The following is a 27,473-nucleotide window of genomic DNA, read 5'->3' on the forward strand; positions in this document are numbered from 1 at the left end:
AGGAAAACACGGATTTTAAGAATAAATTAATTAAACCTCCACTGCCTTGGGAAGCCAGATGAATGATGAACTCCGACTGCTACCCTGCAGTGTGATAGTGAAAATGAGCACCTTTTTTTTTTTCTTTTCTTTTTAGAAAAACTGAGGAATAGAGCCTGTTGCTGCGGTGGCCCATTCCCCGCCCCCCTCTCATTTCCCAACTCCTCTGTCTCACAAACACAGACGTCTTCACATACACGCGCGCGCGCGCAAATATTTACACTCTGCCACATCGAATAAATCCAGGCACATTTTCCTGCAAATACACTAGCGCGCGCACACGTACTTCGCGGGCGCCCACGTCCTCTGTCTCTCCCTGACAGATACAGACATTTACACACCTAGGCCAGGAGAGCGCTAACCACGGTCCTGTGACTCCACGCAGTTTCCCAGGACACGCCTTTTACACTGTTACTGAACCGATCAGCGAACACAGACAAACCTGCCAACACTTAAGTCTACTCGCTGGATTTCATCTCCATGGCAACAAGCATGGAAGGTGAGACATCGCTGCCTGCGAAGTAACTTTCTCCCCTTACCCTCCGCATTGACTGACAGGGTTTCAGTGAAGGTCCAGAGGAGAAGCCTGTTCTCATTCTCTTGTATTTCTGAAGCTAGGGAGCCGGAAAGGGGAGGGGGGTGGGGGATACAGCCTGCAGGTCTGGTCAGTTCAAATTCTAAAGGAGAAAAGAGCCCTGATGTTGCTGCTGCTGCTGCTGCTGCTGTTTCAAAAAGAAAAAATAAAATGTGTTTTGTGTTTGCAGTTAGCTTTCTGATGCTTCTCCCATGTTTTGTAGGAGGTTTCTACGCTTCTTTAGTTTACTATGTCCAAAGAGAACTGGAGACAAACAAAGCAGAACGATAATGACAGTCCAGGTTTCTCTAGTGAGACATTTTGAAAAATTTCAGACCAGATATCCAGTATTTGAAAAGATCCAATGTCAGAGTCCTTGGGGAGTCATACGAAGATTCTCTAAAGGTTGAAATCTGAAAGGTTGAGGGGAGGGTATTGGTTTTGGCAGATCCCAGGGTTTTGGATCTCTGGCAAGGCCTGAAATGTATGTACTTCACCATTATGACGACATCTGGGTTTGTAATTTAAGGTTTTTCTTTAATTCCAACACATTCCATTCCTAATGATTAACTAGTCTGTGCAGAAATGGTCTGAACAATGCTTCATTTCCCTGTTTACTTTGAATGGGATTTAATAACCTTGATATTTGGTGGGGGATGTATATATGTGTATATGGGAGGAGTCATTTTTTTTTAGCCTAGGTTTTCTTACATGTCTCATTTTATGAAATCATGTGTGTTCATATTATTAGCATTAAAGATCACTATATCTGATATATCAAAATACTTTTCACCGAGAATACCATATTCCACTATAATAGTTGTCATTTCAGATATACTGTTTGGACTATCATTACTAGATAAATATACCAGAGGGAAAAAAACCTGTTGATTAAAATAAAATACAAGAGGTTTTCTCTCTTTTTTTTTTAAATGGGCATATACTTTTCAATATTGGTTTCTACGGTTGCAACATTGTGGCATGCAAACAAACTATAGGTTTCTGAAAAGTGAAATTTTATATTTCTAATCAGTAACTTATTCACAGAAGAAAAAAATCACATACAACATCCATGTCATATGTGGTTATATATATATATGTGTGTGTATGTATATGCATATTATATACATATTATACATATTATATACATACACACACATATATATGGTATAAAAATACTGGTATCTTTGACTACTCACAATGGTATGATTTGTATGATCATAAAAAGACTTTGTTTATTGGTTATTAATTACAAAGCTATTAAGTGAGATTTTGGCCTTTTGGTCTACAGCTATACTGTTGGCCCAATCCTATGATTCATCAGGACCTAAAAATCTTAGTTCCTGACAGTTGTCATGAAGGAAGTGATGTACTTTCAACTCAATTGCTCATTTCTAAAGTACCTATATGTTGATCTTGTTCATTTTTTGTGGTGTAGCATATTTAAAATAACTTCTACTACACAATTTTATATCTACTCTTTTTTTGAAAATTCATTTCTTTTTTCTCAACAGGGTTTATTTATCCTGGTTTTATAACTTCATGGTCTAAATGTCTCTCATTTTTCTATTTCCCAGTAAACAAGATATTAAGATGATGTTTTCCTTCTGAGGTAGGCATTAAAATGTCTGTTTTACAGAAACTAATGATTTATTTTGCTTTTCCATCTCTGTCACAGACTAGAGAAAGTGAAAATGTATCTTTTATCCACATTCATCGAGTAATTTCAGATATCTTATTGATTATGAAGAAGTCAGTATTATAAGTGGAGAGTTCTATTTATTTTTAACAGTATTTTGTTACTAGCAATACTTTCTTTCATCAAATTATGCTCTATATCAATAGAAAAGTACAAAGCTCATTGCACTTACAATATATTCTCAAAAACTTTAGAACTTGCTGTTGAAATGAGACAAGTTGTTCATTTCACACAGCAAGTAAAATGGAAAGTTTGGGCAAATGTTTGAAAAAAAATAGGCTTGAAAATATTGGTATTTCATTTGCTACACCTATGGCTTAAATTACCAAGGGCATCTATTTGCTGAACATATTGTTAGGCAATTGCTTAACTTTTTATTTATTTGCTTATGGAGACAGCCTGCAGCAATGGTCAGACTTTTTTTCCCATCTTAAATACTACCCTTAAATTGTTTACCTTGACTTGTATCTTGTTTTCATCTTTAGTATAGATAGAATTTTAAAATGAATTTAAAAGTCCAAATTCTTTTAAGATATTAATAAAACCTCTGTTCTTTATCTCCCCAATTTCTGGCTAAAAATAGAAATTCCCCAGTTCTTTGAACCCCAACTGAATTTATTTGGTTCTACTTTTAAAATTTGAATATATAATCATGTCCTTATTATTAGAAATAATTGGTTTTTAGATCTAAACTTTTGCACTTAAATTTTTGTGCAAGTAAAACATCTTTTTTGTCAAGTTTCTTTTATCATTTGGCTTTATTTATTCATTACCCATCACTCCAAAACCCTCTTCAATTTAGTGTCCCTCCTGGACATTCCACCACAATTTTTAAAGTAATGAAAATATTCTGAAGGCCAGACCCAAGGCCCTGTTTTCAGCACGTAGTTTCTATCACCGCTGCAGAATTTGACACTGTTTACCAATACCTTTAGAAACTCTAGCTTCCTTTGTTCTAAGTGAACTTCCTACTACAGAGTCACTTATGACTCTGATCATTCCTAATACAACTCCACTAGCAGATCCTGCTTTCCTCTTGTAAGAGAAGGATTCTCAGAGGTTCATTGCTAGATTTCTTTCATCTTCAATCCTTTTTGGTGACTGCAAATAGAACCTTAATGGGATGACATAAAAATTGCTTTCTGGATCAATCCAGAACAAGTAGATCTGGCTTCCTACAGTAACATTTCAAATATCTGAATGCAGTTAGCACCCTCCTTGGTCTTCCTTTTCTGCAAAACTCAGCAACTCTTTCTTTCTCTTAAGTTTTGATCTGTAAATTCTTCTGTGTATTAAACTCTCTTCATCCTGGAGCTATTCTTCCACACAAATTTTATTTGTCAGTAATATCCTTAAGATATTCTTCCCACCAGTAATTTTATGCTAAACAACATGATCTGGGTTAATTTGTTTAAAACTGCCTATTGAGTATCTACTATGTCCCAGGTATGGACACCATAAGTTCGCTAAGCACAGAACTAAACTCTTCATTTACTTTCTAAATTGACACTTTGTACATATTTTCTTAATTTTGGTTAATGAAAGCACTGTCTTTACACTTGTCCAGGCTTAATAGAGTGGAGTCATCTTTGATACCGCTCTCTCCATGGCCCTCTACCTTCCGTCATTTGCCAGAACTTCCCCAATATCTTTACAAATATCTTCAAAACCCATTTCCTCTCCCACATATCTATTTTGTTAGTCCAAGCCCTCATTGCTTCTCACCTGGACCATTTCTTTCCCATGGTGCTCGCTCCCTGAAATCTTTGTCTATTTTGGCCTCATCATCAAGCAACTCAACCTTTAGGCAAATAAATTGCAAACTCAGCCTGACAGTCAAAGAATTTCCCATCTTGGCTCAACCTACCTTTCTAATGTACTGTTTCCCATACTCCACTTTACTTGTGCCAAACTGTGAACAAATTCAGCACTTTTCTACCTTCGTGTTTATTGTCATGCTGTTTCCTTCTGCACATACCTAAATCTTCTGTTTTTCAAGACTAAGCTCAAATACAATTTCTTACAATCTCTTTCCTGATCCTTAAATGAGTGAAATCTCTATTTCCTCTAAATTTGTTGGCTTTGCATCTCTTCTGTTGTCAGGATATTAAAGATAATAATATTAACCTTGTATGGTTATTATGGGGGTTAAATAAAAATAATAGATGTAAAGCAATGTTTGGTATATGGTGTATGCTAAATACAAGTTTATTCCCTCTTCCCTTCTTTTTTTTTTTTTTTTTTTAAGATTTTATTTATTTATTTGACAGAGAGATCATGAGTAGGCAGAGAGAGAGAGAGGAGGAAGCAGGCTCCCGGCCAAGCAGAGAGCCTGATGTGGGGCTTGATCCCAGGACCCTGGGACCATGACCTGAGCCGAAGGCAGAGGCTTTAACCCACTGAGCCACCCAGGCGCCCCATCCCTCTTCCCTTCTATTGCCTTTGTAGAAACCTATGCTGTTTTCTTCCTGTTTGTGCATGGACCCTTGCCCTTACGGGTTGGAATCACCTAGAGTACAAATCATGTGAATCTTTCTAGGAATGCTATCATTAATCAATCTGATAAAAATAAATAAGAAACACTGAACTCTGAGCTGCTGAATTTTGATATTTATCTCCGAGGCCAATTTTTTAAAATCAAACAGAAGTTTTCTTATTCACTTCAACTAAATGTTAAATATTTTTTGACATGTTTTCTGGATGCCTAAAAATCAGATTTTCAGAAACTAGAACTTTATTCATCAAAAATTAGATTTTTCAATACATTTATTTTGATTCAGTTCAGATACTTTTTTGGATAACTATGATAGAAGCTGAGAACTGTAATTAGTACTTGAAAACTAGTTATTTTTGCATTAAAAAGGAAAGTAATTCAGATTGTCTGAGACTCTCAGGAGGAGGCATTATCTGGTGTGTTAGGTAATTTAATAAGAGATCTTGTATCTCAAACTTGGAAGATACTGTGTTTTAATTTTAATAGTGACAAATGAGATAAATGTTTTATTGCTACAGCTAGAAAATGCCTCTTTTTGTTTGTTTGTTTGGTCAATTGATGGGCTTTAATATAAATAACAGAGACTAGAGGATTATTCATTAGGAGCTAACTGACAACTCTTTTAATGCTTAGCTACAACCCTTTGTTTCTGTCTGCAGTATGATTTTTTACAACATAAATAAATTGAACTAATATCATAATTATACATAGTTTAGGTTTTTCTACATAATGTCAATATGGACCAGTTGAAAAATGTACAGATTATTACTAAAACTGCCCAGATGTTTTAACTTTTGCATTAGCAATTGTTGCAAGTGTGTTCCTCAGAAACTGGTCTCTGAGGCAGAGTTCAGTGTGAGGACATTTATTAAGTGGTGCCCTAGGGCCCAACACTTGTGAAAGAGTGGGGAATAGGCAGGAGTGTGCAGAAGTTGAACTATAATGTAGAACCAGTACAGTCTTCGTTTACTGTATATACAACTCTAGACCTAGAATGGTCTTTCAGAGTTGTGCTCTATTGAGTCGAAATGACCAGGCTTTTTAATTTTGCATCAATCAGTCATTAGAAATGGTCTGCCCTGGGAACAGACTGTGACCTTGCATGAGGCAGGCAGCTCCCCACGAAAGGGGCTACATACAGCTGAAGATTATCTAGTGGCAGCACTCCCAGCTTCTGGGCAAGAAGTCCTGCATTGAAGGGAGCCTGTTAGACACACCACACACATCCACCAGTAAAGCAGGTTTATTGCTTCCTCTTATCCGCATATCCTCTGAAATAGTCAAATAATACAGCCTAGCAAAGTCATGACTCTAATGAAAAAAATAGTTCAAACTAGCTACTTGGCTGAATCAGTTACACAACAAAGGTTTGGTTCAGCATGTCCATGTAGAAACATCCTGCTTTTCAGTGTCTTCACTTGTTAAACAAATGAACCAGAGACTGTATGGATCTCAGCAAAAGACCTTTAACTGATAAAAGCAATAAAAATGGAGATTTCCTCAGGGAAAAAAGTTCTTGTTAAGTCCCAAGGTCATTAGATATTCAGTCCAGTCTCATGTCTTCTTCAGGATAAATAGTACAAGAGCTCAATCAGAAAAATCACTCTGATCCATCTAAGTGATACTAAATTTTTAAAAAATTAAAGTATAGTCACTGTACTATACATATTAAGGAAGAAAAAATGATTTGATGGGATGAAGTATAACAGAGAAGTTTGAAACAATATTTTTCCGTTACTGCATACTGCACAATGTATTAAATATTCCTGACACTTAAGGTTTAAAGGTAAAGCTGTTTTGTAATCCAAACTATTATAAAGTAAAATATTGTTTAATATTAACTGGCTTATTCATTAGTGAATAACTGTGAAAGCTACAAGTTTGTTCTTATTAGTTACTTCCTTTCTTTACTCTTTACATCCCGTATCTCTTCTGTATCCATCGTTTTCTGAAAATCGAATCCAAAAAAATTTGGTCAGCCATTTTAGTAAGTAATTCTTAAAAATTATAAGAAAAAGCAGTAATAAAAATGCAAACAAGAAAAATCTATTATTCTTTGTTATTGGATGACAAGTTACTTGCTAGAAGTCCACTCAAGAAGGGTGGCTGTGGGTTAGTAACCATTTGATTTAATTAAACAATCTTAATTTAATTAACATTAAGACATCAAATGGGAAAATCTGTTTTGCTTCAATCCAACACATACTTTGTGAATACTTTTGCTGTAGTTTTAAAATCTCAGTACAGAAGGAGCTTAGGACTGGAAATCTGTTTGGGAAGAGAACTGGGGAGCTCATCTTGAAGCTGAATGTTTATAGCAAATAATGCTGTTTCACTTGGTTTTATGTTTATTTAGGGTGCTGAAAGCTAATGGGGCCGGTGGGGAGACGGTTAATGCACAGCTACTGCTGCTCACTACTTACAAGATGCTATATTGGATACTGCTCTTATTAAAATAATTTTGTAAACACAATCTATCTCTTTAAGAAATTAATATTTAGCATATGGAGCGGTCGTGGGAAAGAAAACACAGGTATATAAGTCTAAAAGCTAAGAGAATGAAAAAGAGAGAAGACATTGCACCTATTTAAAAGGATCAGAATCTACATCAGACAAAATGGCACTGGAGAGAGACCTTAAAACATGGTGTGACCAGCCTACAGGGTCACCAGGTGACCTGGGTGTGACCAGCCTACACCCTATGATTATTTATGATGTTATCTACACATGCAAAAATCAAAGTAAAGGGGCACCTGGGTGGCTCAATGGGTTAAGCCGCTGCCTTCGGCTCAGGTCATGATCTCAGGGTCCTGGGATCGAGTCCCGCATCGGGCTCTCTGCTCAGCGGGGAGCCTGCTTCCTCCTCTCTCTCTCTGCCTGCCTCTCTGCCTACTTGTGATCTCTCTCTGTCAAATAAATAAATAAAAATCTTTAAAAAATTTTTTTAAAAAATCAAAGTAAATATTAGGTGACAATTCAGGTCAAGGAAGCCATGACTTAACCATCTTACACTGAACCAAAAGCTTCTGGGGTTAATTATTTGAATATTCACTTTCATACCTGATTTTATATTCAGTGCGTATGGGTAGTTTCAGGCGTCCCCAAAGGCAACTCCGTAATGAGTACAATAGAAGTAACATCTCCAATGCCAATTTGATCCTGATCCATATCTGATGTTTTCACATGTCTTTTGTGAGCTAAGTCAAGAGAGTTTGAAAACTGCCAGATTTTAGAAAGGTTACCTGCTCAATACCATACACGAATAACACTAAACTGAGTCCAATTTTGTGTCTAGGTCAAGAGGTGACTCCCTCAGCACTTCTGAAGAGCCATAATGCTGTGACAGTGAATAATGAGTAGTACCTATTGTGGCAACTCTTCAACTAAGATGAGTGTCAACGAAGTATCAGCTTTTTCATTGACTCTGGAGCAAAAAACTGGCTTTGCTTTTGTTGGGATTTTGTGTATATTCTTGGGACTTCTTATTATCAGATGCTTCAAAATCCTCTTAGACCCGTATAGTAGCATGCCTTCCTCTACATGGGAAGATGAAGTTGAAGAGTTTGATAAAGGGACATTTGAATATGCACTTGCGTGAGAGTTCCACCATTAAGGCTTTTAGGGCTATGCCACTACGACACATGGAAGATACAATTGTAATTTCCTTGAGCATGCTGGAAGAAGCTCATTTCATTCAGTAAATTCAATAAACACGTGTGGTTGGACAAGTCATCTAACCTGTATGGACTTCAAGGAAGAGGCTAATTAAAGCATTTTTAAGGTCCCTTTCGATTCTAGTGCCCTATGAACCCAGTGAATGTATCTGGAAGCCAGAGACCTGAGATGAATGAAGACTTAAGATGTCATTAGATGTTTTTCAGTTTAGGAGTCTAATCTCTTGTGATTTGAATTCTAATGTTGACTTAGTCAAGAACTAGCCTTATGACTAAGGAACACTTTTCCAGATCTGCAAAACAAGGATAAAGAAACCTATCCTGCATATTTTACAGGGATGTTGAGAGGACCAAGTGATGTGTAATGAATGTGAAAGCAACTTGAAAATCATAAAATATTGTTGGAACATACCATGCCATCATTATTTATTACCCTCATTGGCAATAGAAATAGAGATTCTCAAACCTCAAGAAGGAATGGTTTAGTGTAAGTTATTCCTCTTCAATCTTCATTCTCTTCATTTGATGTATGAAAAGATAGAATTATATTATTCTAAAATTCTTTCGAACTATGAAATTCTTTCTGATTAACAAATGGAAGAATATAGTAGGAGATAAATAAATACAAAACTATTTGTGTCACCAGAACACAAAACTGCCAAACACACTAAAAAAAAGGCTAATATTTACTATGAGTTAGCACTAAATTGAGTGCTTTCCACTTATTATGTGATTTGATACCCTTATGAATCCTCTGAGTTCAATACTACTATTTCCATTTTATTATATTAATGTCACAGATGAGGAACTAAAGCTGAGAGAGATTAAATAACTTTCCAAGGTCATCAAGTGAGAGAGTGGTTGTGTTAGGAATTGAACATGGGCAGGCACCTGGGTGGCTCAGTGGATTAAGGAATTGAACATGGGCAGTCCAATGTCAGATGCCTTGTTTATAAAGACCATGATGTACTCCAAGACACTATCCTGAGTATTTCTGTACACCTTACAAGTATGGTTATTGCTCAAGTCTATGACATTCCAAAACAAGTTGTCTCATTCCTGATACTTTCTATCTCCCAGTAGACTTAGAACACATCGGTGTTAATCTTCTGGACCAAATCCACACCTCAAGGAGCTCTTTGAACCCCAGTAGGTACAGGAGTGTGGGCCTGGGACACCTTATTGCCAGTTAGTTTTGTCCAAGAACATCTCATTGAGCCAAGTCAGCTGGATGTAGTGAAAATTATGTGTGCCCAGGACACTAAGCATCTCCTTTGAGACCCAGGCTTCTTAAGTATTTATTAAGGTATACATCCAAGTATGAGATGCACCATTTGTCCCCCAAGGAGGATACCCAGCAAGACCCTCCATTTTGGTGACTAGAACATAACAAGGACAGATTTTTCCTTCGAAAAGAAGAAAGACCATAAAACCCAAAACACAAGAAAAGTTTATGACATATCAGCCTTGTTTCTGAAAGTTCAACACTCGAAAGCTTTTCAGATATCATCAATTCCACCAAAGTATGATTTTCAGTCCCACTAAATGAAAACCCTTTTAACCAAACATCTCTTCATCCATAGCATTTATTCATGATCTTTTGTTTACCTTGGACTTTTGGAGGGTAGCAGCAGGGAAAGAATCATCAGTGTCTTTTTTTCAGAGCCAGAAACAATATAAAAAATATGAAGAATGGTTACAGTATGCATACATCATGAAAACTCATGAGATGCTAATTCTTCTAGGAATGTCCAGTGTTACAGTCAGATGATCCCCTAGCTGCCCCTTCCTGAGAGCCCCATCAGAAAAGACAAGAGAAAAAATAGAGGAGCATATCTCCAGACATTTTCCTCCTGTTACTTTACCCACATGTCTGAAAAGCCCAAGTTGGGTTTACCTTTCAAGGTTGGCTTTATGGATGGTATAATTTCATCCATATCCCCCAAACCATCTCCGATCTGCTCCAGAACGTCTGAATCCCCTTAATAGAGAACAAATACTTTCATTTCACAGTTACAGATAAAAGGCTTAGAATGAAAATGTCTGATTGATATAAGACCAAGACTAAAACTACCTCACACGACACTGTAGTCAGGCAGACAAGCAGCAAGGAAAAAGGAAATTGACCACTGTAGGACACATTCCCAATCATTCCAATGTAGGACACATTCACATGACATTCGCCTAACATCTAAGGGGTTTTACTTAGGTATCTGCAGACCCTTTTCTACAATCCAGCATTGGTTCACTGACCTACCTTTTCTCCTACTTTAATAGGCATAGTACCTCTCTCAATCTCTAATGATTCACCCTGGAATCTCCGATGTGACTAAGTAAAATCATCAGTGAATTGTAAATATTTCCAAAACAGTGAAAGTGCTTAAGTACAAACGAGGACTGGTCTAAATCCAACACAAATTAACTCATTTTATCCCCTTGATAACTTTACAGCAAGGTGGGTATCATTATTATTCACAACTGCATTTTACAGTTGAGAAAGTCAAGGCACAGAGAGATCAACCAATTTGCCAGAGCTCACACAGGAAGTGGCAAAACTGGATGTGAGTTGAGTATACAGACTTCAGAGTCTTGCTCCTAGCCACTGCGTCAAGCTACAATCATGCTGCTCAGATAGCTGGAAATCACTTGGACAGCTTCTTCTATAAAAGACAAGGAGGATTCATTCAGTCACCCCGATCGAAAACCAGTGACAGATCTTGCACAGAGGAATTGTTTGTGCTCTCTTAATAATCAGGACCTCACAGATTTGAACAAAACCTTTCCCTCAACAAAACTAAAAAACCGGGTTTGAAATAAATGTTTTGTCAGGTAAAGACAAAAAGGCCACTGGGAAACTTAACATAGTTTCATTCTTGCTTGAAACGGTTTTCCCACTAAGCAGAAATATTTTCAGTAAATAACTGAGTCTACATTCAATCTGCTCACTTCCCATGCAGAGAAGAATTAAGCTAATATCTACTATAAGCAAGATGAAATGACCTCAACTACCATATTCTATTTACAAAGTATAGAAATTATCTCTGGAAGCCTAGATTTTGCTATACATGCTAAACAATAAGAAGTCACCAGGAATCATGTGAAGACAATGGGATTCAATTTACTTAGCACCGAACGACTGAAGCACTGCTTATATTTTATTGGATGATTACTGTTGAGCAATCCAACTCCCCTTATGAATTAAAGAAACTTTATATGACTTCCTATCTAAACGGATTAATGGTTTACTACTGGTTACTAGCTGAGGCATTACTTAAGTTTCCTCAGGGCTAATGACTGGGCAGCGCCCACAGTTTGATCCCACACCAATCACTGCTCAATCATCTCTTTCAAGGAAGATTCCAACCAATGAGAAGAAGCCTACGATTCTGGGCTGAAAGCTGAGTGCCCCATATATGTCTGGGTGATGTTGAAACAGGTAACATTTCCTGAGAAGAACTCTCCTTCTTCTGGTGGTAAGTTAAACATTGTTGGGTGGGGTAAAAATCACACTTAATATTATGTCATAAAGTAGATTCTGAGGAGTGGAGTAAAAGTAAAAGATGTTGAAGACTACAATAAGAAGTGGTATATTCTATAAAAACTAAAGAGATGACAACTTCACTTATAATTTCCCCCATAAAAGTTTATTTGCAAGTTAAAGTTAAAATTTTCTTTCTCTCTTTCTTTCTTTCTTTTTTTTTTTTTTTTTTTTTAGTTCAAATAGATAGCTTAAGAACTTTAGGAGAGAGGCAGGTTTTGTTTGTATTTGTCTGTTTTTCTAAAAAGCCAAAATTTAAGGTATCAATAAAGAAAAATTATTCTAATTAAAGAATGTTCTAAGATGGGCTCATGGATTGTAAAGTGATTATGTAATCTATTTATCTCATGGTTAAATATAAGCTTCCCTATGTATTTGAGACTATTTCATTAAAGGGAATCAATAGGGTGTGATTTTTACCTAAATATAGCATACAACTTTATTAAGGACTGAAATTTATTTCCTTATCCTAATATTCATATTTTTTTAAAGATTCCATGATAGCATTTGTAAAATATAAATGTATGAACAAAAAAAAAGGCCAGTAAAAGATCCAGAAATTTTTTAAAAATCCAGAAATTTACAAAGCTATCTTCTTCACAGGATGTATTTTTATAAACTAATAGCATGTATTTCTTAGAAGTTTTAAAAATATTTTTTAAATTTTGTAATCATCATATAATAAAATTATCACTATCACATAATATGTATTCATAGCAGTAATAAAATAGATTGCAGTTTCAACATTTAGTACGGTCAATGAACTGTGTTTCAGACTGAGAACTGAGACTATTCTCATCAGCTCTTACTGTACTCAGTTGGTAGAGTTATATCTTTTCTAAAATCACGTTAAATCCAACTGCACTGAGTCTAAACAAATACTACAAACACATATAACAGTTTGGTGACTGCATTGAAAATTATGTTTGCTGAAACAGTTCCCCAGTTATTTACTATGGGATTTAATTGTTCTGGTGACTAAAGTTCCTGGACAGGTAGTTTTTAATGAAACGAACTTAAAATTGTATGTCTTGTGACATAAAACTGTTTCCTCATAGCCCCATCCCTACTTAAATGTATTTATATTTCTTGAAACAAGTTTATTTTTCTTTTTCAATGACAGCTTTGAAGAACATTCTGAAGACTGTATAGGAGACAATGCATCAAGAATCTATTTATTGAGTCCTTCTAAAACAAAAGCCAGGAACTCCCTAAAGTAAACACATAGAGTTTATTTTGAGGAGAAAAGACATAGATTAAAAAAAAAAAAAAAAAAAGCAACCACAAAGTAGACAGCCTAGTCCAAAAAACAAAAACAAAAACAAAAAATCCACTTTGGAAGATGTCTCTGAACAACACTTCCAATGTATTTCTGGATTCAGTGCCAGGGAATAGCAATCGCTTTCAAGTTAATGTCATAAACGAGAGTCATGAAAGCAGCGCAGCTGTGGATAACAATGCCGACCCTCCACATTATGAGGAAACCTCTTTTGGGGATGAAACCCATAACAGATTCAGAATCAGCTTTAGGCCTGGGAATCAGGAGTGCTATGACAATTTCCTCCAAAATGGAGAAAACGCTAAAACAGATGCCAGTTTTCATGCTTATGATTCTCACACAAACACATACTACCTACAAACCTTTGGCCACAACACGGTGGATGCCGTTCCCAAGATTGAGTACTATCGCAACACCGGTAGCATCAGTGGGCCCAAGGTCAACCGACCCAGCCTGCTTGAGATTCATGAGCAACTTGCAAAGGTAAGTTTCAGGGCACAGGCAAGTGTCCTCCTTTGCTCCTTCAGGCGATCTCCTGCTCTCTAAGAACGCACTGAATGTCACCATGTCTGGTGGAGAGGTCTATTCCGAACCACCCTTCTTCCTGACATGATTGTCCCTACTTCCCCTGAGCCACCCAAGCGCCCCTTTACTTCCCGATAACCAGAAAATGCACAGAAGTGACTCACGAATGCTCATGGACTGAGCACAGAGAAAGAAAAAATTAGCTCTGAAAGTTAGGCAATGTGTCGTATCTTGTTTACCGTTATCGTCTGCTCAATGCACACTTGGTTAAACATGTCAAGCTAAATACTAAGCTGGTTTCACCTTAGTATTAAGGCCTCCACAGCTGTTGCAAAAAAAGAAACAATCACAGGCCCTTGCTGTACTTCATACCGTGATGCAAGCCTTTGGAGCACATGGGTATTTTATATTCTTTAAAGAGAGAGCAAAGATTTATAAGATTCAGCATTTTATCCCTTCTTCTTCAAAACTTTGCCTAAGGCTCCTGAATGCTCTTAAGCATGTAAAAGTAACTAAATTAAATTTAAGTACAGAAGCAACAGACATGGCTAAACTTTTCATTATTTAAGGAATATAGCCAGAGTTCCCAAATCTGCTAGAAGCATGAGGCAGCACTTTTTCTAATCTTGTAGCAATCAGTTATAAACTCAGTAGATTTCTTCTTCTATACCTTGCTCTAAAATAGGTTGAAGCACTTTATCTTTCTGCTCTTCTGGAACAGGGTTTGGAATGAATATCATTCTTTATGGATATAACTACTTGCTCAAAAGAATAATTAGCTGTCACATAGCCAAATGTAGTTTACTTTTGCACAGCTTTTGAGGTAAAAGAAAAAATTGACTGAAACAATTCCTTTCATATTCATTCATTTAACAATTTTTTTTTTCTAATCAAATGATCACCCACTCTGGGGAGTCTTAGAATATTGCTCTCAAGAAAGATGCTGATAAAGTTGAAGATTTCCCTTTAGTTTCTGCTCATTCTTTTTTCCACAAGGACACCCATCTTTAAAACTTATTCCCCTTATTCCCAGCATCCCTGACTCTGCATCCTACTACCAGAGACTGAGAGACTTCCTGAGGGGAGACTATGCTGTGAACTCTGTACCCTTATCCCTTCTCCCCACCAAGCCTTACTTGTCCCATGGACCATACTGGCAAACACTGGGCTGAAAGGCTGGTTTCTTTACAGATAGAAGATTTAGAATTTGTCTGGGATATTTGACATTTTCATCAAAAGATGTTAGCAAGGTGACAATGTGAGAAAAAAATGGCAGCCCCCATTAAGAATGTTGAGAAGGAGGTTGATTTGAAGCTCCCGAAATCAGACTGAGGTGTCACTTTGCGTCATGTAGGAGAGAGGAAAGAAGAGAGAAAGGGGAGAAGGCAAAGAATGAGAAGTGGTTTGCAAGAGGAGAGAAGTTTTCAAGATACGGAAAGGGCAGAAAAAGAAATTTAGGGCCTTCTAAAGAGGTTTCAGTTTATTCTGAAGAAGGAAAATGAGACTTTTAAAAGACCTGAAATTCTCTCCTACCATAATCAACCTCATTACACAGGATAATTTTTAAAACCTGCATCTTTCACAAAACTGCCATCAAAATTTAAATATCCTCACTCACATTCCTCTCCTAATTTACAACAAAACAAAATAAAACTCTAATTCCATTAAAAAGGAAATGGAGCAAACTCGCATTGTTCTTTGGACCGATACTGAGCGTGATATGTAGCTTGTTTACAATTCCCAAAGCCACAGTTTAAGGCAATCTTTATGTTAGGGGAGAAAACCTCTCAGGGAACAATAGTCGGGTTGGTTGTTCCAAAGCCATCTGAATGACCGGGGTCGAAATGAAGTAGCTGTATCTGACAGATTGCACAGCTGTTTGGGATATCATATTCGTTTTGGAAAGATGTAATGAGACAAAGGACTGAACCTTGACCTCAAACACTTTTTTCTCAGCTACAAAGGAGTAGCAAATTAAATAGTTTAAAAATTAGGTTTCGGCCCGGGTGCTTGGGTGGCATTAAATATTAAATATCAGTCCATTAAATATGCCACTCTGTTTAGGCTCAGGTCCTAATCTCAGGATCATGAGACTGAGCCCTGTGGTGGCTTTTGCTCTTGGTGCAGAATCTGCTTGAGATTCTTTCTCCCTCTCTCTCTGCCCCTCTTGCTTGTGCTCTCTCTCTCTAAAATAATTATAACTTTTTTTAAAAAAATCAGGTTTACAGGCGCCTGGGTGGCTCAGTGGTTAAGCCTCTGCCTTCGGCTCTGGTCATGATCTCAGGGTCCTGGAATCAAGCCCCGAATCGGGCTCTCTGCTCAGCGGGGAGCCTGCTTCCCCCTCTCTGCCTGCCTCTCTGCCTACTTGTGATCTGTCTCTGTCAAATAAACAAATAAAAATCTTAAAAAAAAAAAAAATCAGGTTTAGGCCCAATGCCCTGAATAATCATTCTCAATGAATAGGTATAGTAATAAGTCACTCTTTTTATGAATTCAACCCTTACTTACCAAGATCTTACTCATCTTGATTAAATCATACGGAAATATCCACATAGCTAAACTAGGAGCAGAATTCAAATACAACAGTGGAATACACATTCTAATGTTTCTAAAATTGTAGGGCCCCGTTCACCTCTCCACATGTTCTACTTCTGTGCTCTCCTTCGATATCAAACGTGAATCATCCAGGCCTTCTTCAATTCATCTCTTTCTTCTTTGTTAGTGAATTTGATTCTATTTTCCCCTGCTTCACAGCATAATAGATGAGGACCTGTAGTGGAATGTAGCTATGCTTGCTGCTCCTTCCTGGTGGCCCTTGACATTTTTATGGTGGTCCCTCAGACTACAACTAGCAACGATCAATAGAGCAAATGCTGTATAATAATATCCAGACACATCACAGATTTTGTATGCAAAAAATTATAAATGATAATGTTTACCTAAACAATTTAAAAGTGGGAACCAATTGACATAGTACAAGTGACTTTTTTTTTTTAAAGATTTTATTTATTTATTTGAGAGAGAAAGTGAGAGAGAGCATGAGAGGGGAGAAGGTCAGAGGGAGACACAGACTCCCCGTGGAGCTGGGAGCCCGATGCGGGACTCGATCCCAGGACTCCGGGATCATGATCTAAGCTGGAGGTCATTTAACCAACTGAGCCACCCAGGCACCCGAGTGACATTTTTTTGTACCCATGATTCTAATGCTTTAAAAAGCCATATGAGAATCGTACATTCATACTACATGACAGAACATATTTAGACAGAGACTATTTGGATTTTGTGCAAATCCCAGTTACAACTTGCAAGTCAGAAAAAAAAAATGTGAAAGGTTTTCCTTATAGTTGAAATGAAAAATAGATTTGAAAGATATTATTTTAAGTCTCTACCTTAACTGAAACTCTAGGAGTGATACATATTGACAAAACTTGTAATCCCGATGATTTGCGATCAGAGTTGAAGAAATCTTTTCATTTTCTGTGTAGTAAAGAGCTAAATGCCTATACGGGTGGCTATGAATTATGGATTTCCAAAAACTAGTCAAAAGCAGGAAAATAATGACTCCATCCTTTACTTTCTCTGCAATACTATGCAAGCTACATAATTTCAACTGATATTGTAGGATGTTTGTAAATACTTGAGTTTATATGTATGCAAAGTGTAGTACAGTGCCTACAATTGTTAGAAACTCAATAAATGGTTGTTGATAATAATGATGGTAATTTTCATATTAGCTGATTTTTATTTTAAAAGTAAAATATGCACTGATAACATATTTAACAAGTACTAAAAATATATATAAATGTTTCTTATCTAAGATAGATCTTCAGTTATTCTCTGTAGGACAATCATTACTGGCAGTTTTTATAAATCCTCCCAGAAATTTTCTATGCTTATACAAACATACAAATATATCTATGTCTCTCTATTCCTATCTATTTAATTTTCTGTCTGTAATTTTTTTTCAAACACATATTGAAACATACTTTACACATTGCCTTGCATGCTACTGTTTTCACTAAGTAATATACATTGGAGGTCTTTTCATATCAAAACATGTATAATGATCGTTGGACATCTGACAAGTTTAATCTCATATTTTTACTTTGTAAAAATAATTCCACTTTTAGTGTCCAGTATACTCCTGTGGCTACCTTTTAGTACACAGTTCCTAACTACAGGGCTAACCAAAATGAAATTCATTTTCAGCCTTACTAACCACCATTGTTGCCAGCATTTCAGAAAAATATAATTATATAGAAAACAGGAAAATATCCAGCCTTTCAATCAAAGTCAGCATTCTCATGTTATTGAAATAAACTATGAAAAGTATAAAATACTGTAAAAATTAAGATAGAACTATTATTTTAAGGGAAACCAACCATTTACAAACTCTTCCAAAATAAAAACAATGGGGTGACTTCACATTGGGGCCATTAGGCTATCATCGATAAAAAGTAATTTGTGAATAAAAAGCATTAGAAAAAGTAATTTGTGAATAAAAACCAATACACACGCTCTGGTGTAAAAACAAACTTTTTATTGAGCATTTTTTAATGTATCAGATGGGATGCTCACACTTTTTTAATGTATCAGATGGCAAATTCTCATTCAGTCCTTAGAACAACACTTCAGGGTAGCTAATGTTATTATTGCTATTTTATAGATAGCAAAGGTTTTATAAAATCCTATGGATCCTTTAGAAGAGAAAACAAAAACTCAAGTCAGTATACTTCCAAGGTCAAGAAGCCAAGGTCATGTGTCTAATAAGTTGAACCCGTGTCTGCCTGACTCTAGAGTCCATGTTCTTTTTCAGAACTTTTCATACTCAGCCTGCTCTCCCATAGCACTTTGGAAATAGTAAATAGTGGAATTAGGAAATAGGAAATAGTGGATAGTGATAGGAATAATAATAATAAGAAGAAGAAGAATAGGAAATAGTGGAAATAGGAAATAGTGGAATTCAAGCTCAAAGAAGAAATTGCTTTTCAGTCCTGATGGGCAGAACAGGAGATTCTGATTCCTTACTTGGGGACTGTAACAAAAGATCATGTTGCTTCTCCTATAGAATTAATTGTAGGTCTCAATCCTTTCCATTGTCATCATCAAAAGCATTTATTAAGCTTTTGTTTATAAGAGCTGCTGTATAAAGTCAGTTAAAGAGATTTGATATCTACTCTCCAGAATTTATTTTATATGTCAAACGGCATTGTTATGGGTAGATGTATAAGTGTTTATAGTCTATAAAAAGACAAAGGTGTACAAATGCATTCTCTGGAAAATAATATTTTCTAAAGTGTTTTGAAGTTCAAATTTGGAACTTTAGCATTCAGACTAGGGGTATCCAAAATTAGAAATATCACCAAGCCAAATAAAATAGACATGAAAATTGAGGCAATAAATGCTTTGAAGGTCAGTAAGGACCAGTGGCCTAAAATATTTGTTGGAGTGAAAATCTGCAACTAAAGACTCATCCTAATATTTGTTAGAAGTTTTAGCTGTAGTCTCTAGCATTCAGTAATAGATGGTAAGTAAAGTAGAAGTTTCTTTGAAGTATATGTGGAAAATATTAAGAATCTTTTGGTTTTGTTTTCTTATGCCCTTTATTACACACAGTAGCCACCTTTTGGCCTAAGTTACTAAAAATATGTCAATTCGTGCGTGAACTATGTGTTTTCAGGTACAGTAAAAATATTGTGATTACAAATTGTGACCATGGGCAGTAATTGAGAGGCATGGTTTATAGTAACTGTTAAAACAAGAAAAAAAAAAAAAAACCTTCATTTTCCAAATTTAAAATACTCCCCTTTATCATAAAGGGCTAGTAATGTATAACCATAATAACATTGATCATAAAATATAGACATGTGATTAGACTTGTGCTTTTCATTCTGAAATGAACCTTGGGAATTATCTGATCCTTACTGGGATTGGTTTTAAAAAAAAATCCCAGCGTTGTAAGAGGTTTAAGTAGAATAATACTGGCCATATGTTGGTAATTGTTGAAGTTGAGTGATAGGCACATGAGATCTATTTATTCTCCCTACTACTGCATATATTTAAATATTTCAATAATAAAAGAAAGTTTAAAACAATTGGGAGGGAATCATGTAGTCCTAAACATCTATGGAGCTATTTCTCAATGATGGGATAAAATTTCTACCATCCTGAAATTAAAAGGTGAAACCTAAAAACATGCATAGTAGCAAATATTATCTAGTTAGAATTTAAAGAATAAATATATTTATTTCTTTCTTCTTCGATGACAGTCATTTTTCTGAGGTCTGAAAAATCACACATTTTATATTAAGTAAAAGATTTTACGTGATTGAAACTTCACTGGTTTATCAGTATTGGAGGGGAGAAATGGCTTTTATTTATTTATTTATTTATTTATCTTTCTTTCTTTCTCTCTATCTCTCTCTTTCTTTCTTTCTTCCTAATGCATCTCCTTTTACCTTCTCGAAAACTTAATGCCCAGGTAAAACTTTCTATAAATAAATAATCACTCCCTAAAGCTATGCAATTTAAAATACATTTACGAAAGGTGGTGGGTCATCATTTATGGTAATGGAGTGTGAACAAACAAATTAATCCAAAGTATGAGGGAAAAACTGGTTTCAGGCAGCAATCATAAAACTTTTAGTCTTTGAGACTTTGGTCTCAAGAACATGCACCAGCCAGAAGCCTGCCAGCCACTGGTTGGTTATAACTCTCAGCCATCAAGTGCCCACAAACCCTCGACCCAGTCTTTTCAGTACTTTGATGATAAGTTGACTTTATAATTGCTGTATGGGCTTACAAAGGAGACATCTATTAAAGAGTGAAACCAAGTTTTGCTTTGCCATGTTAGAAGAGAAGATGACAAACACAGAAAAATGATTTTGCCTTAGAGTAAATTATTTCAAAGCAAAATTTTCAGAAAACCCCTTGGATTTATTCTCTTTGGCAGTATCCAGGAAAGGTTAAGTAACTTGCTGGAGGACACACCCTGAATTAATTGCATAGCTGAAACCAGATTCCAAGTCTCCTAGATTATACGGTGCAGTGATTTTTCAGCTCCTGTAAGAGAGTAAGCAATGGAAATGGATTCTGTACTTAAAAATTCACTACAGTCCTTTATAGTCAAGAGAAGAAATATACATTTAAAGGTTTTCCCCCTCTATGGCATAAATATATTAAAAACTTTGAAACTCTAGGAGATGGAAAATATTCACCTAAGAAAGAGTAGAACATCCTACACTGGCTCTATTTTTGAAGTTTTTAAAAATTATGGCCTTACTAACTTCCATATATGATGAGTTCCCTGATGTGCCCTCATAGAATAGTCCTTTTGCTTCATATTGTGATGTCCTAGTGACAAATTGAAGAACTATTAAACTGTGCTCAGAAAGGCATCTGCCAGATAGAAATGCCCATTTAAGGAGAAATTTTAAATATCTTATTCATCCTTTAGCCTATTTTGTAAGTTGTTGTTTTTTTTTTTTTTTTTTTAAACAATCATTGGTATTCCCATTAATCCAGATGTAAGGGGCACAGTTACCTCCGGAGTTCAGCCAGGAACAAAGCAATTTCCTGCACCAAACCCTCAAGTTTAGGTTTAATCAGAAAACATAGGTTTTATTCCCAAGATTGCCTTTAAAAAGCAAGTGGCCAGGGGCTCTGTCTCATGGGATCTACAATTAACTGAGGGAAAGGAAATTGCCTTCTCCCTGAATGAGTAGCTGTTGAGGGTCTGGCCATGAGATCTTGATTAACTAGAATATTGACAATTTTAAAAGTTTTTCTCAAACCAAGTCAAATAAATGAATTTCTTTCTTTCTTTTTTTTTTTTTTTTTTTGTTTAAGATTATTTATTTATTCATTTGACAGACAGAGATCACAAGTAGGCAGAGAAGCAGGCAGCGAGAAGGGAGGGAATCAGGCTCCCGCCGAGCAGAGAGGCCCGATGCAGGGCTGGATCCCAGCACCCTGGGATCATGACCCGAGCCGAAGGCAGGGGTTTTAACCCACTGAGCCACCCAGGCGCCCACAAATAAATGAATTTCTTTTCTTTTTTTTTTTAAGATTTTTATTTATTTATTTGACAGGCAGAGATCACAAGTAGGCAGAGAGGCAGGCAGAGAGAGAGGAGGAAGCAGGCTCTCTGCTGAGCAGAGAGTCCAATGTGGGGTTCAATCCCAGGACCCTGGGATCATGACCTAAGCCAAAGGCAGAGGCCTTAACCCACTGAGCCACCCAGGCGCCCCTGAATTTCTTAATGAAATAATCTCTTCAACATTCGTGGGCATCTTAACACATTCCTCAATTCTGTGCTTTAATTGATTTTCTAGTTATGGAAAATGAAAGTTACATATGAATCACTCAGCTGCCTTATGAGTATAGAATCCATTCAGAGAAAAAATAGAATTTTTAATTGCCTGGAGAGAAACCTCAAATGCTTCATCCATCTGTAATAGACTGCAGTGTACAGACAGGTGCGCTCCAATAGGATAACCCTGGCCACCTGCTGCCCTTGATCCCTTGAACTGTGGCTAGTACAAATTGAGATGTGCCATCAGTGTAAACTACAGACCAGATTTCAAAGGCGTAGTGTGAAAAACAATGCAAAATGTCTCAATTTTTTTATTGCTTTCATGTTAAAATGATAATGTTTTATAGAAGTCTATTAAGTAAAATATATTATTAAATATATTATTAAAACAGTCCATTTTCAGGTTCCTCCTCCAAGGTGGGATGCCACTATAGCTAATGAATTAATTGCAAACATTAAGAATATATTGTTCAAAAGTTAAGTATAGGGACGCCTGGGTGGCTCAGTTGGTTAAGCAGCTGCCTTCGGCTCAGGTCATGATCCCAGTATCCTGGGATCGAGTCCCACATCGGGATCCTTGCTCGGCAGGGAGCCTGCTTCTCCCTCTGCCTCTGTCTGCCATTCTGTCTGCCTGTGCTCACTCTCTCTCCCTCTCTCTCTCTCTCTGATAAATAAATAAAATCTCTAAAAAAAAAAAAAAAAGTTAAGTATATTTTTAAAACTTGAGGGTCCAAATCTGAACCCAAGTTATTTTTTTAATTTCCCTTTACTTTTTTAGAAGGAGCTACTGGAAATATTTGAATTACACACATGACTTGCATCTCTAGCTGGTATAGATAATCAGTTTCTGCCTTGCTCGTTCAGCCTCGATTTCTGTGGACTTCTTTTTATCCGTATCTTACTCTGATGTGAACATATGATGTCAGTTTTCAATTTTCTGGGCAAATAGGGACTGGGGATGCTTAAAATTAAGATATTCCTCAGGTAATTCAAGACTAAATTTTAACTATTCATTTCACTGAATTTTACTCCCAGTTCTTTTGGAAAAACAGTAAGATGGTCGGCCTTGAGATTCATTCTCTTCCCCCTCCCTTTTGCAAATGTAGGTTACATAGAGGAAACCATGAGAAATGTAATACCCAATAGGGATGGAAGAGAAAAGAAATAGGAGGCAAAAATGAATAAGAAACAAGGTCATCTGTTCTTAAATGGTTAGAGGTCAGGTGGTCTTCAAATCCACTTTATGGATTCAATACTCTGTTTTGATGACCTGCTATATGGTTGGCTCTTGGCAGGCATTGAGGAGAAGTAGCCCACATCCCCCAGTTAATATACCATGACTTACCAAACTGAATTGCACTGGTTACCCAAGTGTCGTACTAGTATGAAAAAAATCTTGTGGGAAAACAAAGTTGGAGGAAATCCTTATTTACATAGAGCAGTAGAAGAACATGGAGACAAGAAGTCAGTCACTTGGAGCAAATAGCCCAAATTAGAGTCAGCTTACAGTGGGTATGTTAATGATACATCAAAGCCCAAAGAAGCAATAAACCTTGAGCATAGTAAGGACAAGAATTTTGATCACCTTCAAATAAAGTCCTTATAATAAATACTGAATATTTATTTCACACCAGTCCCATTTTAGAGGGGGAGACAATTGTCCTTGTCTGAGACTCCTTAACTAGTAATGCGGGAACACGTTGTCCCAGCTTTAAACTAATTTAGAGCACTTAAATAGAATAAGCTTGTTCTTTAATAATGGTAATTAAGTGCTGAATCTAAAAGACATCCCCAGTGGTTTCCACCCCTTATTGGATAAGATTGTTTTGGGGAACTCAGTGGGTAACTCAGGTGCCAGAGTCAGGTAGGTGCCAGATAGGCTAAATTAAGTGACTGCATCTGAAAGTATTCAAAGTCATATCTAAAAGAGAAATTAGATTTGTTCTTTACTTGAGAGAAACAGGGCTATTTTCTTCCCCCATTAAATTCAGATTATCCTACTGACAAGGAATGTCTTCAAAATCAGGTCACAAAAAACCACTAAATAAGCTTTTGACATTTTTTATACAACTTACTCCTTATTTCTACTCAACCTACCTTTTTATTATTTTTTTTTTAATTTTTTTATTTTTTAAAGATTTTATTTATTTACTTGACAGAGATCACAAGTAGACAGAGAGGCAGGCAGAGAGAGAGAGGGAAGCAGGCTCCCTGCTGAGGAGAGAGCCCGATGCGGGACTCGATCCCAGGACCCTGAGATCATGACCTGAGCCGAAGGCAGCGGCTTAACCCACTGAGCCACCCAGGCGCCCTCAACCTACCTTTTTAGTAGTCAGTCAGTCACGAGACTTCTTACCCTTTGTACAAGACTACTAGCACATCCAGCAATTTTCAGGCAAAGACATATCAAATGTAAAAGAAACTTCCTCTACAGGAACAGCATTCTTGTCACCAGATAGCATCTTTAAATCTCTTTGGAACTGTAACCCTTTTCTTCTTGTTTTTAAAGAAACGCTTTGTGTGTTCTTTCATTCAATCTTCTTAAAGATGATGATTAGAGAAGTTTTATTATCATTATTTTAAGTGAATAAAGTGAAGCCCAGGGAGGTTAATGGAAAGAAGTCCAGAGTGTCTGCGTCAATGAGATTAACTTCCTACTATGCCTCAAAGACCCTCATTCACTTTGATAGGCTTTGCACCCTGCCTTGAGTTTCTTTTTTTCTCCTTTGTTCTTTTTGTCTTCTAAATGTACCCAAATCTAACTGGTTTTTTAAGGTAATATTTTCACCAGTAGAACTGCCCAAGTTCCTTTACCACCCATGCAGCCTTGCTGTGCCTGAAATCACTCACAAAACAAACCCATCAGCGCCCAGGGCAAAAAAAAAAAAATTATTATTTTATTCAAATGCTAGAATATGTTTCTTTTTTTTGCGTGTGTCTAAAATTTTGTGTCAGTTGTTCTGATTTGCTTTTGAAAGTTTTACGGGTCCCTGTGTTGACCAAATGTTATGCTTTTGCTACCTGTAAAAACGCAGAACGTCGCAGTGGCGCCAGGTTCCGCTGACAGGGTTGCTAACGGGGATGGGATGCCTGGAGATGAAGAAGCCGAAAACAAGGAAGGGGAGGATAAAGCCGGTGCTGTGAAGTTTGGATGGGTGAAAGGTGTGCTGGTGAGAAAGCTCCTATGTTTCCAAATAAAATCTGTTTGTTCAGTGTCCTTGGGGATTCAGGGTTAGCAAAGCCTGGACACCAGAATTATGGAGAGGGCTGGGTTTTGCCCCACTCTCGTGTCTCACATCCCTTTTGATGCTCCTTCAACCCACAGGTAAGATGCATGCTGAACATCTGGGGTGTGATGCTCTTCATTCGCCTCTCCTGGATCGTTGGAGAAGCTGGAATTGGTAAGCATGTTTCCCCATGCCCCGCGTATAGTTTTCAATGTCAGGGATAAACTCCATACACAACTTGTTTTGACCATGAACGCTGAATGTGAGATGAAGGTCACAGAAATAATCTGTGCGCCAGCTCTTTCCCTTTGCCTCTTTGACGATGTTTGTCAGAGAGGAAAGGTGAAGCGTTAACTTCTGGGAGACTGGAATTTTCCAGCTCACTAGCCAGATAAATGCTCAGGCAAATATTTTTACCTTTCCCTTGAGTTTTAGGTGTACAGATATAGAGAGACATATACATTTGAAGTAGTACTATTCATATTTGGGGACATACTGACATTTGTGTATCTCCCTTATGATTACTGGCAACATTTCACTCATCGAAAACAGCTTGTGGGAAAAGTGGTAACAGTGTGACCAGGTTAATGCTGAATTAGTTGAACATTTTCCAAAGAAAATAACTGTGTTACTTTCAGGTACCTGGGGTAAGAAAACAAAGATTAATAAAATGTTGCCAGATAGAGGCTTAAAAATAATAAATAAAATGACTATGATATATAACTATTACTAATTTTTCTAATGGAGAATGCATGATGTTGAAATTATTTTGAGTGATTATTTGATTTTTTTAATGTATAATTCACCATCCCTTTGACATCAATTGAGTGCCTATTATTGCCAAACACTGTGTTACCAAAAGGAAAAACACCTACGTATACTCAGAGAACACTTCACTTCTGACACCAAATGCTGACAACTTTCCACACCATTATTTGATGTTCTTAAAGATGGTCTTTTATAAAATATCATTTCCTGTGGCAAACTTTTTTAAAATCTAGAATATACTGGTAAAATTTATATGAAAAATTTGATTGAGTTTTATCAAAGTTCCTGGTTCAATGTGATAAAAATTAATGATGTTCTACTCTATATTTTGGGAAATACATTATAGATCCCTTTTGGAGAACACCTATAAATCATGAGTATCAAGACCATAGAGGTTCAAATGCGCTTTTAGATAACTGCTCCAGAATGTACCTCAATTCACATTCAAAGGTACTTGGTCCTTATTTATTGCCTTTGCCCCTCAAAGCATATTGAGCATCACCGGCAGACTAACTCGCAACAAGAAAGGGCTGAGCTGTAAATTGAAACACTGGAACCAGTTCCCATAGTGTTTCCACGTTTCATGTTTGGCAACTGCTGGGTTCCTGACAAAGGGCTGCTTGCCAGCTTTATGATGCATATCAAATGAATGCTTACAGCCGCAGGGCCCAAAGTAAGTGTATGCTGTTCCATGGAAAATCTGCATCTTAGCATTGCCAAGTGTTTGCTCCAGGGTTTCATGCAAAATTAGTTTTTTAAGGGCAGTTTAGTAACTTATTGAGATCATCAAGCAACATTACTTTGTTTGGAGGTGTGAGCGTAGCCAAGGGCAAGAGTAATTCTTTCTAATGCAACTTATTTAACATCCACGAGTTTGGGCCATAATCTGAACTTTAATCAGATCTTACATTAGTCTTCTCAGTTTCACGCTTATTATAAAATTGTAAAATATGGAGAACCCTGTCTTCTGTTAAACTGTATTCTACTTTCAGATATCAGCATTGTTTTAATAAAGACTTTTTCTTTAAGTAGTCATATCCTACTTTAAGTGGGTGTCCAGCGGGTTTTCCTTTGAATGAAGGTTTGTCTGTCATTGTTTTAGTTCTCAGAAAGTAGACTTTAGTGAGTTGTAGAAATTTATCACCAACCTTACTCAGTTTTACTGGCCTTTGCTGTGAACTTAAAGCTAAATGAGTTGATTAAGTCATCTTCTGGGTCCCTGTGGAGTCCTTTTATTGGGTAAGAAAAGAAGCAAATCCAAGTAGTTTCGCCATGTTGTGGGGATAGTCTGGAGAAAAAGACTGAATACACTTTCTAGAGGAGATCCTGGGAACGAAGCCAG

At 36.7% G+C, this 27,473-nt stretch overlaps 2 protein-coding genes across 5 annotated transcripts in view; both read left to right on the forward strand.

The window, feature by feature from the left end:
• The first annotated feature begins 253 nt into the window (after window positions 1–253).
• Window positions 254–13,302, forward strand: CTXN2 (cortexin 2). Of its 2 annotated transcripts, XM_032343637.1 has the most exons (5): window positions 254–538; window positions 2,128–2,225; window positions 8,102–8,967; window positions 10,758–11,953; window positions 13,142–13,302. In XM_032343637.1, exon 3 carries the CDS (start codon window positions 8,159–8,161, stop codon window positions 8,402–8,404), a length of 246 nt encoding a protein of 81 aa, XP_032199528.1. In that variant the 5' UTR covers window positions 254–538; window positions 2,128–2,225; window positions 8,102–8,158; the 3' UTR covers window positions 8,405–8,967; window positions 10,758–11,953; window positions 13,142–13,302. The 2 variants fall into 2 exon arrangements, with proteins under 2 accessions (XP_032199528.1, XP_032199529.1); XM_032343638.1 differs by lacking the exon at window positions 2,128–2,225.
• Window positions 13,303–13,349: 47 nt separating this feature from the next.
• SLC12A1 (solute carrier family 12 member 1) overlaps window positions 13,350–27,473 on the forward strand; it is an 85,820-nt gene continuing 71,696 nt past the window's right edge. For 2 of the 3 annotated variants that reach the window (XM_032343634.1, XM_032343635.1), the window contains exons 1-3: window positions 13,350–13,780; window positions 25,172–25,306; window positions 25,462–25,537. In XM_032343634.1, the coding sequence (XP_032199525.1) occupies window positions 13,361–13,780; window positions 25,172–25,306; window positions 25,462–25,537 (631 nt within the window). In that variant the 5' untranslated portion in view covers window positions 13,350–13,360. Of the gene's footprint in view, window positions 13,781–25,171; window positions 25,307–25,461; window positions 25,538–27,473 lie in introns of those variants that run through there. The other variant, XM_032343636.1, reaches the window with a different exon arrangement.

This window comes from Mustela erminea, chromosome 5 (genome assembly GCF_009829155.1).
Source record: "Mustela erminea isolate mMusErm1 chromosome 5, mMusErm1.Pri, whole genome shotgun sequence".
Lineage (NCBI taxonomy): Eukaryota > Metazoa > Chordata > Mammalia > Carnivora > Mustelidae > Mustela > Mustela erminea.